This window comes from Alligator mississippiensis, chromosome 1 (genome assembly GCF_030867095.1).
Source record: "Alligator mississippiensis isolate rAllMis1 chromosome 1, rAllMis1, whole genome shotgun sequence".
NCBI lineage: Eukaryota > Metazoa > Chordata > Crocodylia > Alligatoridae > Alligator > Alligator mississippiensis.
The window spans coordinates 148088111-148100120 of record NC_081824.1 but is presented as its reverse complement, the minus strand read 5'-3'; the positions used below and the strand labels follow the sequence as shown (position 1 = coordinate 148100120).

The 12010-nt window shown below is 41.5% G+C and overlaps 1 protein-coding gene across 5 annotated transcripts in view; it reads right to left on the bottom strand.

Annotated features, from left to right (window-relative positions):
* Positions 1-2076: 2076 nt before the first annotated feature.
* The window catches only part of TTC13 (tetratricopeptide repeat domain 13), a 66790-nt gene continuing 56856 nt past the window's right edge, over positions 2077-12010 (bottom strand). For all 5 annotated transcript variants that reach the window (XM_019479829.2, XM_019479830.2, XM_059715363.1 and 2 more), the window contains 4 exons: positions 9919-9998; positions 7521-7599; positions 5806-5885; positions 2077-2812 (listed from right to left, as the gene is read on the bottom strand). In XM_019479829.2, coding sequence (XP_019335374.1) covers positions 2689-2812; positions 5806-5885; positions 7521-7599; positions 9919-9998 — 363 coding nt within the window. In that variant the 3' untranslated portion in view covers positions 2077-2688. The remainder of the gene's footprint in view (positions 2813-5805; positions 5886-7520; positions 7600-9918; positions 9999-12010) is intronic.

Sequence of the window (12010 nt, the reverse complement as noted above, 5' to 3'; positions counted from 1 at the left end):
TCAAAAAGGTCAAGTTTCTCTCAGAAGCTGAACTGTAAAAGTAATTCCTGTGGAAGGGTTGTGGATAACCAGGGAGAATCAAAGAAATAAAAAAGCCTGGGCCTCAAGAGATGGAAGGAGCCAGGGCTTGCTCTGTGTTCTAGAAGCTATGGCTAGGCTGGCTTCAGGGGATATTTAGAAGTACCACAGGCTGGTGTCACCAAGCAGTTACTCCCCTAAAATAATCCATGATACCCACATCTAACCTACCAATTTTGACCCCAAGTGTGACTGAAATTTGGGGGCAGTGACAACACCAAGCATATAGTGAACTTTGCTTCAATCTTAGCTATGGCACAATGGTAAAATCATTCAGAGTAGATTTTTGTAATGTTGACAGAAGACAAATATTTATCTCCCTTTTAGGGGTGCAATTTTTAGAACTCTGTTCCCTTTCCCATGCTTCCCCCCTCCACCCCCTTTAATTCTGTCCTTAGAGATCCTCCCTCCCAGTTCTTTGATGTTCTCTCATGGGACTCCACTTATTCCTCAAAAGACATCCTCTTAAGTTCAAAGATGCTACCCCCAACAAGAGACAAAATCATATGCATCTTAACTATCAGGGTGTAGCAGCACCATCTGTCCAGAAGAGAACGAGAAACAACAAGTCATGTAGACAGAGATTCAGAGGAAAGAGGGGATTTGGGGTTGTCTGCTTATCACTATTAAGTGAGCAAACACCTGTATCAGTCAGATGTATTTGACCACAAAAGTTCTCTAGTCTACAAGGGAAAGGAGTTGGTTGGGAAAATAAAAGGGAGTATCCAATTTTGGCAAGGAGTATGAGCCCAGAAAGTTCCTCTGGCACCAAAGAATGAATTTAGACCATTGATATTAAAAAAGAAAAACTTGTGAATGAGTTGAAAGACAGGGTTCTAGAAACAGCTCAGCCCTTTTAACTTTTTTGAGGTGGATAAAAACATTAAGGAATACTAAAATAACTTGCTCAGGGTAAAGTTACTGAGCAAACCAGCCATTTGGCCCACTTGCCAACTGAAGTCATCTAGCTTAAAATCACCCAGAAAATAAAACCTGCATGAGACACAGAACTCAACCAGACTCTGAAATTAAGCTGTACTTTATTGGGATTTTCAACAAATGTTGGTGCTCTTTTGGATGATAGCTACAAGTAAATAGCCCACCACTGTCTGAGCTGAATTAGTTCTGCCTGATGGCTTTCGTAAGACAACAAAATCTTCCCATGCTGCATTTTAGGGCTGTGCAGAGCGCTTCAGGTGCTGATTTGATTTGCAGAATGTTCAGACTGATTTGGCAGCTGAATCTCCGAATCAAGTCGGGAGACCAATAAAAAGGTCTGAATAGAGTCAAGGCTCTCTGAATCAATTCAGAAAAGATTCAGAGAGCTTCGAAGATTCGGCTAGTCCCCACTCACTGCAGGGAAGCTGGATCCAGACTCCATGCTAGTAAGTAGGGGGCCGGTAGGGGGAGGGCTGGAGAAGGGGAGACTGGACCAGGGGGGACCCCTGCCAGGCCCTATACCCTGCCTGCTCCCCTGCAGTGTGGGGCAGTGGGGATCGCCCCGCCCTCCCCGCCCGCCCGGTAGCAGCTGGTGAGTGCAGAACTTTTTTTTCTTTTTCAAAGTCGGGAGCTGGGGTAGGCGGGGCAGCCATTGACGGGACTGGGAGAGCAGGCAAGGGATGGGTCCCGTTTGATTCAGAGATTTGGCCAATTCGGTGGTGGCCAAATCTCCGGATCAGATTCGGCTGAATCAATTTGGGACAGCAATTCAAATCACCAAATCGAATCACTGTCCCCCAAATTGGCTGAATCCAAATCCAAAGTGAATACTAGCCACTTCGCATAGGCCTACCGCATTTCATCACTTCAGTGTAATAAATCAAGCCTATGGGCTCAGCACCCCTCTATGTGGTCCTGCATTCTCAACTGTCTTGAGTGTCTTCTCCATTAAAAAAAAACCCCCAACACCCAGGGACTGTATATCAGCTTTCCTTTCTGGCAATTCCATGCATTCCATCAGCCTAACCACTTGTTGATTTGCTCACCAAGAAAGGCTCATTTTGAACATTTCATTTGTCTGCTTTTATTTCCAAAATTTGTTTTCTTGAAACCAATTTCTTTACAAGTGTTCCAGACACTATTTATCTCAGAGTTCTTTGAAACATTCCTTCACAGGATTACATTATGTGAAGTTTTTGTGTATTTATAGTTTGCACGCAAGTAAATGCTTCATAACAGTTTCACAGTTTAATTTTTTAAAGACCCTGAATGTATACAATTAAGAGAGAAGAGATATGGCATTTTCAAAGTGCATTAACAAAAACATTCTTTAAAAACAAAACCCAGGTAATACAGCAAGTTCAAGGTATTTTCCCTTTCAATTATGTCATTCTTCAGTTTGGTCTCTGAAGTAAATTTATTTGTTATTACATTATGCATGGAAACAAAATCAACCCTTTAATATGTCCTCTTTCCCACACCCATCATACATTTTCAGTCATGGCAAGGATTTCCATTTTCTATTGAGAGTTTCTAAAGTAAAGAAAAAGGTTCAAGTATTCCATTTATCAAAACTTGTATCAAAAGTAACAAAGGACCTCATTTGTTCATAATTTTTCTTTTTCAAAAATAATTTACAAAGCAAGTAGTCTTGGCCTTTATTTGTATAAATTATACAGAAACTACAGTTTTTTTGAGACAGTGAGACGAGTCTGTGTTCAGCACTTCAATCAATGTTCTTAGTGTTGGAAAAGTCTCTGATACTGATGGCAGACTTTTGTAAGAAGGAGAAATACTAGAAAAAAGAAAACCAAAGTTCATAAATTGCACACCGTTTGAAGTGACTTGAAAGACAGTATTTTAAATTTGCATTACTATTGTCAATCCCTTCCCCCAATACATGTTTAAGGCTCACGTTTAAGGATTTTTGCCTTCTAAAATACCTTGTTCATCATAATTTATGCCTCCACAACTGGCCTCAGCCTGGTATATGAGCTGCGTTAGTCTGAAGTTAGGCAGAAAGTGGGGTAGATTTGCACCTTTACAGACTAACTAAATCAGATGTGTAGCTTGAGATTTTGTAAGCAGGGGGCATCTGATGCTGTGATGACCTCTGCTTATGAAAGTTTATGCTATGCATCTGATTAGTCTATAAGGGTACACAATCTATCCTGCCATCACAAAGCAATCACCATATAAATGAGTAGCCTGATATAGTAACAACAGAGAAATAAATCTTAGCTTATCTCAAACAGCCATGCTGTTTTTGCAAAATAACCACTGAACCCCTAACCACAGACTGGAAGGAGCTAATTGGAATTGCATCCAGGTGTATCACTACCTTACTCATAGTAAAAAAGATGATGTCAAAACCTGTTGTAATATATTAATGCAAAATCTTGTGAGAGATTAAACATGAGTTAGGAAATCCCTATTTATTGTTTCCACAGCAAGAGTATTAAATACCAACATATATTTTCAAAGGTCCAAATCACAATGTTTGTACTAATTATTAAAAAAACCCTCTTAAACATTCCAATCCATTGATTTAAGTTTGAAACTCCTTGCACTTTCACTTACATGTACTTGTAAGCATAAATCACATTCAGTTTTGCAAAGGAAAATAAGTGCTTTAACTAGTGGTGCAACTTTGGAATTCTTGCATGTTTAGTTTGGTTTTATTTAAGTAGATATGTTTAGTTTGGATGAAATTCACCAGATGGATTTATCAGATTTAAACTATAAAAAAGGAAGGATTTAGCACCATGAGTGCTGTCAGAGTTCCTTAAATAGCTTCATTGTTATAACCTAGTCTGAACAGATCATTTTAAGGACTGGGACAGCAGTCTATATTCCAACCATTCAAACTTTTGGGTTTTTAAAGGAAAATAACCACAAAGGTAGAAACTAGCAGGCAATAAGGAAAAGGATTTTTTTTTTCACACTGAGTATAATTAAAGTGTGGAATTCAGTTTACTCCAATTCAAAGAAGGGCACTGGACAAATTCTTGAAGGAAAGGGGCACCAGCAGCTATTAAGCATGGGAATTAGGGATACAGCCTCTCAATCAGAACTTCCTAGACCCTAAATAATGGAGGCTGCAAGTGGGAGGAACAGTGGAAAAAACACCTTGGGCATACCTAGTTCACTCTCCCTTTCAGCATCCACTCTCTGCCACTATGTAACACAGGATACTGGGCAAGATGGACCTATGGTCTGACCCAGTAAATGGCAGTTCTTATGTTCTAGTATCAAGTGTGTGTTACTTTTTTATGTGAAGAGCTGTTTGCTAGGAATGAATGCGTTTACTCTATTACTCAGAAGTCTAAATATATAGAAACTAGAATATGCTTATGTTTGAAACATTATATTGAGGCTGCTGGTAGACATTAATTTAGTTGCACAATTGGGATCTGAGAAATTTTATCTCAGATTCAAAAAAGTGTGCGCCCTGCCATGCCTTCTGCAGCCACATCCGTAAAGCCCTTCTGTGCACCCTAACTAGACAGCAAGGATTTAAACTTGCAAGTAGGGGGGAGGAGCCCATTGGCTCTCTATGCCCAGGCTGCACAGCAAGGCTTAATAAAATGCCACAAATTCAAATTAAAGTGCCATATAAACCAGACACAAAAAAATAGTTCATATTTAATGGAACATCTTTGTGGCTGGTTTGCCATTTTATAATGCAATAAATTGGTTGACTATGTGACGTTATGATCTATCATGAGATTAACACTGTATTCAAGTTGCCATGAACACTGAAAACATTTGGTTTTCCAAATTAACAAAATCCCTTGTCCACATATAAATATAAATCCATGACAAATTTAAATTTAAACAGCCTAAGTGCCAAAACACCTGAAAAAAATAGAGTGCTAACATTCTATTTTATTTTCACACTTTGTCGTCATTGTTTCTCAGATTTTTTTTAAAAATAATCAAAATTTCCCTTAAAATTTTACCACTGGCCTAACTTAAAAAATAAATTTTATTGCAAAGGGATTTTCCCTAGAAAGTAACAAGTAAATGAAAACAGACTGCTTATAGGGTCAAAGCAAAATGGGTACTTGTTAACATCAGTTTTCTACACAGTTTTCTCTACCCCCCCGTCTGCTGCAACACCTTACATTTCTCATAGGCTTCAGGGCTGGTCCATGACTTCACTTTTAAAACTTAAACATTAAAACCACTATTTCATAATATGAACAAGTATGACAAGAGTATTTAGTTACATTTTGGCAAGTGCATGCTACATTGTTTTGTTTCTATATTTTTAAAAATTCTTTACAAAGTAATAGTTCAAACAATTTGATACACAGACTATGTCTACAGGACATAGACTAACACAGTACTCCACTGGAGCTAGTTAACCTGGGCAGAGTAGTGTGCTTCTAGTACCAGAGCTAGATCAGATAACCCTGGACAGCACTGCATTGTAGATATGCCCATAGACTGAACCCTGGTATCCTGACAATGACTAATGGTAAAACTCACACCTTAGTACCAAGATCATGTATCAAACCAAACTTTAGTAAAGGTATTAAATGGAGTTTTAATTATGTGTGGACTCGTGGAAGCCTTTACAGTGGGATGATGTGTGTGGATGTGTGCAAGCCTTTGCAGAGGGATGCAGCTATCAGCTTTCACCTTGATAGCTGCAGCACAATATACAAGCTATGAACTATCACAGATTCTATTTTTTAAGGAGTGATGAAGTACATACAATTTTTTATGTAAACCTCCAGATAATAGCTTTGAATTTTTCTCTTCAACAAAAAAGGATTTTACCTTTTTAAATTCATCCAGCTTCTTGCTATTTTGCTAAAGGCCTCAGAACCAGAAGCTGTCATAGCTTCAAAATCAACCAACTGAAACACAATAATTAAAAGAAGAACAAGAAAATAAGGCTTTTTATAATACAGAACTGTTGCCAGTACATTTGTGAAGAAAGTCTCTAATCTAATTCTACTGGTTTAAATTCTGGTGCATTTCCTAATGCAAGTCCCTGATTGTCAAACATTATTCCCTTTTATCTGCAGTGAAATACAGAATATCTTCCAAATCTCTTACTAAGAATTGACGAACACTAATGATTTAATACCAGAAAAGACCCATAATAAAATGTATTTTTAAAACAAGGATTGAATTCCCTTGTAACAAGAAAACTGGGAGTCTTGGTGTTTGTTTTCAGTATTGAATGATGTCCTCTTGCAAACTTCAGTACCAACAAATCTAGTTTAATACTGGGTATGTCTAGTATTTTGTACTAATCCAACTTTCCACACTGGATTTCTGAACAAAGTGTTGAATTAGTCAACAATTACGATTTTTATGACTACTGGCATGTAAATGACTGCAAACAGCCAAGACATCTGGTCAAGCTCACATCTGAGGCTGGTCAGAAAATTTAAATTAAAGAGCGACTCAAGCAACATGAAGAGCAGTATAAGGTTTTCTGTTTATTGTCTCAAATTTTTCCATACCGAGAGCTCTTTTTTATGCTACTAGCCTTAATAAGTCATTGTTTTGAAGAGAAAGGCTGTGTTCTTTCCTTTGCTTTCACAGATTCCCCACCAAAAATGCTTCTGCAAATCAAACTGTTTTGTTCACCAGTATAATGCTACTCTAACCACTGTTTTGTAACCAATGGTAAACGTGTCAATGATTCTGTTAGAGATGCAAAAAGGAATGTAATCCAACTCGCTCCTCCTGTTGTATTGAATCTGCAGTATTAACGTGAGCGAACAGATGCAAAAGCTTCTGTCATTAAAGTTTGCAGATATGACTGAATACAGTAAGGGAGAGTTATTTGAATGGTGTTAGATCAGATCTTCACTTTAAACTCCAGGGTCAAAAACAAAGCTAATTCAGCAGATCATAACTTCTCTGGCAAAAACTTGGGAGAGGTGCTCTCACACAAGTGGGTTTCAGATGATTCAGAAAGTTGTAAATTGTAAGCACGTTGAACTACATCTGAAAATAAAAAGGAAACCTTGCTATTATGTGCTCAGAAAAAATTATTCTATACTAGAGCTAAGACATCCATTCTGCTGAAGTAAAACATCAGATTCATTTGGAATGGAAGCCACAATAATCTGGCCTCAAGGTTACAAACATTAACTTTGGGAAGGTTTGTGGATCATACAGGGCCTTCCCTTTTCAACTAGTAACTATTAGGGTATGTAGTTGTTCATAAAATTCTGAGGGTTGACAGTGGTATGCTAGCCAAAGAAGTTTGCAAACCACTGGTCTATACCATAAGCTGAACAACTGCAGCTTCAAAGCTTACAAGGGAGCCTGAAAAGCATAGCTGTCATCCCAAAAATCTAGGACGGCAATTAATCTTAAAAGTACCTTAAGGCTGGAAGCTACTGGTGTAATGGGCTGACACACTAAATATAAACGTGCATAGCCCCTGTTCATGTCTTCTGTTGCTTCCTCATAACTAAAAGCATCACATTCATTTTGTTGGTTTGGTCAGTATATTTTTATATTGTACTTGCCTTTCCTTTTGGGATTTTTCCTGATATTTCTTTTCCACTTGCCATCAGGGCTCCCATGATCACCGAATAAGCTATCACACTATAAAGAAAAAAAAAGACAACAAGTCTCTTTCAATTATATTATTTTTTTCGTTTAGCATGCTGCATTATGCAAACAAAATTCAATTCATTACTTCTTCATTAAAGAAACATGTTTCATTAAAGATGAAAAGGGCACTTGTTAGAGGTAGAAGTAAATGGATATCTGTCAACCTTGTAAAAAAAAAAAAAAAAATCAGCTTTTATATATGTAGGTGGGGGGTAGTGGTGATATTTTTATTTGCCTTCTGACATTGCACAGGGCTGAATCCATGATTCTGCAGATGAAAGCGGTTGAGGAACACTGCTCCTGAAGATCTCAGTATCATGATTCCAAGCCCATGGAGTTCTTAAAATTCTGCAGGGCTAAAACTGGAAAATGAACCCTCATTCTAGAGAATCACAGAAAACTATGGCTGGAAGGGACCTCAGGAGGTCATCTATTCCAGCACCCTGATCAAGAAATGATTGCCCCTAATTAAACCATCCCAGTCAACTGTTAGTCTAAACCAGGGGTGTCCAATCTTTTTGAATGTGGGGCCGGATCATTAATTTTTTATCACCCAGTGGGCCAGTGAGCCATATTCAAAGACCTCACAGGAAGCGGTATCACATCACCCCCCAACCCCCCCAAAACAAAAGTATGGTGTTTACTTTCGTTTCCTGTTGCAGCACCTCAGGCCTCAGAAAACAGCTTGGAGGGCCGCATGGTGGCCCGCAGGCTGTATGTTGGACAAGCCTGGTCTAAACTTCTCTTAAAAGTGTTGAAGGATAGTAATTCCACAATCTCTCTGGGTAATCTGTTCCAGTGCTTAACCACCCTCAGAGTGATACAATTCTCCCCAGTATCTAATCTAAATTTCCCTTGCTACAATTAAGTTCACTGCTCCTCATCCCATCCCCTGCTACCAAACAGAACAGTCTATTTCCATAAATTCAGATGTGGCCTTGCAGAGCTTATGAACTTCACAGCAGGCTAGTAAGCCACCCTCTTCCCCCCACCATTTTTTTAAAATTTGTTTTGTGTTCAATATTTTCAGTTTCAAAATGTGGTAGACATAGGTTCAGTTAATTTGTACTGTAAGAGTTAAGCAAAATATGGCCACAGAAATGGAAATACCTTGACCAATCCCTGGAGATAAGAGCAGCCTTGAATTAACCTGGAGCCTCAGTTAAATGCAGGCATAAAATACAGAAAATGTATTTTATAGAGTCAGAAAATGAAACATGTTTGCAGTAACTACTAAAGGGGTATTTGCTTTTACCAGCAGTATGGTAAATTATGCTGCATGTACCTAAAACAGTGTTTCTCAACCTTTTCATACGCAAGGTATCCCTCAATAAACTCAAGGCACCCCTCAGAAAATGCCAGCTCTTAAGTTTTCACTGACTGACTACAGAAAAAAACAGAGCAATTTTTCTTTTGCAAAGAACTCAGAAAAACCACCACAAATCAGAATGTTTTTTTTTAACACAATGGCTTCTTCCTATTTGAAATCTCTGGGTTTATCTTGTAAATCTTGGTCGCATATGTCCTGGAACTAACATTGTCTGGCACCCTTGAAAAAAATCTCATGGCACCCTAGGATGACACAGCACCCTGAGTGAGAATCACTGATCTAAAGATACCTTTACATGTACCCTTGGAAACCTTATCTCGAGTGATACAGAGTAACATGCTGTGAGCAGCAAAATATACTAAACAGCCCGATTTTAACCAGTGATCCAAAGTCTATAAAGATGGACCATTCATTACTGTTCCTGGTGTGTATACATTTAAAAATCTATCTACATATAAACATTTAAACAGGGTAAGTGTGTTTTGACCACCAGGATGGTAAAGAGGGACACATCCTAGACTAGTCATGATCTAGATCATATGGGCTTTAACAAACTGCCCAAAGAGTAAACGATAAAAATTAAAACTGTTATCCAGCATCCCCCTGGAATGGGAGATGCTGGGTAACAAAATATGCTGGTTAACTGAGCAGCCTGAACAAGCAACTTTGCCTGTTTGGGCCACCGCTTCCCCCGCCATGTCCGGTGCGTCGCGGCCCCTCCCGCGGGCCCTGCAGGACAGGGAGGCAGGCCCCACGCAGTCTGTTATGCCCCTGGGCTGTGGGGGCTCTGAGAAACCGGAAGTGCCATGGTGGGCACTTCCAGTTTCACTTTACCTTACAAGCCAGCATGCCGGTTAATAGAGGATGCTGGCTTGTAAGGTGCGGGTTAACGGAACTTTTAGTGTATTAACATTTTGATAGACAATGCAATTAGTCATTAGAGATATGGATAATTTATATACACTGAGAAAATCACTCACCTGGATCCTCTTGAGAGTGGCATTAAGTTATAGAAGTAATAAACTAAAGACAGGATTAGATTACACACGGCATCTGTCTCCTAGGTAAAACAAATGGAAGCTTAATACTTTAGTGTAAAGATAATGATATTCAGAAACCTCTATAAGCATATAAACCTCTATAACCTCTTAATATGCTTTATAAAACCTTGTACATTAAATAATGATCCAATATCTTCAACCAAAATTTTTTCCCCTACGATAAAAAAATTATCTTAGCCATCCTCAATATGAAAATAACTAAAAATGCCAGGTTAAATTAGAGTTTGATAAACAAATTTATAAGTAAATATTCCCCTGTCGCAGAATTAAGGTGAAATACTATCTACAGTATTTCAAAAGAACCTGAAATCTAAAAAGTACAGAATTTTAAGAACAGTCAGGTACCCAGGTAGAAAACAAGCAACTAGGGCTGTGTGAAGCTTTGGTAGCTGATTTGATTTTGAGGAGATTCGGCCTGATTTGGGGATTGAATCTCTAAATCTGAATCTAATTGGGAGACCAAGTAAAAGCTCTGAATCGATTCAGAAAGGCTTCAGAAAAGATTCAGCTGATTCAGAGATTTGGCCATAGACTAAACAGGAAGCTGCCAGCTGCCTCCAGCTGGTAAGTCTGTTAGAGTTGGGAAGGGACATGGGGGGAGGGACGGATTCAGGCTGGGGCAGGGACAAGCTGCCCAGCCAGGGTGGGGGGCGCACTACTCGGGAAGGGGGGCAGGAGGGGTACAGGATGTGGGCGTGGCAGCAGGGGCTCTGCCCTGCTGCTGCTTGCCCAGCTGGGGGGGGGGGGCAGGATATGGGCACATCTCGCTCTAGGCGCAAGGGGACAAGCAGCAGCAGGGTACAGCCCCTGCTCCCAGCGCTGCTGCGCCTGTATCCTGCACCCCTCTGCACCAGCTGGCAAGTGGTGGCAGGGCAAAGCCCCTGTTCTTAGTGCTAATGTGGGCATAGCAGTACTGGGAGCAGGGACTATGCCCTGCCGCCACCCAGAGCAAGGTATGCCTGCATCATGCCCACCCCCCCACACCAGCTGGGCAAGAAGCAGCAGGGCATAGGCTCCACAGCTCTCCCTGCCAGGGCAGAGGCAGGCACAGCCAGGGGAGCTGCTGGAGAAACCCCCAGGGCTGCCCTGCCCAATTCTAGCCCCTGCCTGGGCCAGCCTCCCAGCACTTAAAAAAAAACAAAAAAAAAACCCAGCACTCACTGGCTCTGGTAGCGGTGATCAGGGGCCTCCGAGGGCTTATAGCAGAGCCGCGTGGGCCAGTGGGGATCACCCCCCTCTTCTTGGCACCTGTGCAGCAGCTGCCCCATGGAGTGGGTACAGTGCGGCTCAGCAGGGAGACATGCACTGTCTGGGAGCTGGGGTGGCTCCAACAATCAGCCAGAGCCCCGCAGCACTCAGCCCCAGTGGCCCCAGCTCCCAGACAGCGCACAGTGCCCTGCCAAACTGTGCTGCACCCATGCCATGGGGCAGCTGCCACGCAGGTGCCAGGCAGGGGGGGCAATCCCTGATGCCTCCCCACTGCATGAGGGGGGCTCTGCCACAAGCCCTCAGAGGCCCCCAATCACTGCTGCCAGAGCCAGTGAGTGCAGGGCTTTTTTTCTTTTTTTAAAGCTCCGCAGTCACCGGCTGCAGGACTGGCGATTGGAGCCTCTGGGCACTCGTAGTAGAGCGCGCTACAGGACAGTGGGAGGCAGCAGGGATTGCCCCTCCCCCCCTGCAACAGCTGTCACATTGTGCGGGTGCAGTGTGATTTGGCAGGGCGCCAGACACTGTCTGGGAGCTGCTAGGGCCCGGCGGGGGAAGGGGCCAGGCAGGGCAGCCATGGGGGCTTCTCCCGTGGCTACCCCCACCTGGGGAGAGACAGGCAGAGCCGGAGGAGCTGCCCAGCTGTGCCTGCCTCTCCCTGGCCCATCCGAATCATCGAATCTCCCCGAATCCGCACTGTATCTTCCAGAACTGATTCAGCTGAATCAATTCAGGACAGTGATCCCAACTGAATCACTGTCCTCCGAATTGGTGGAATCCGAATTGAATACTTCCCTATTTGCAC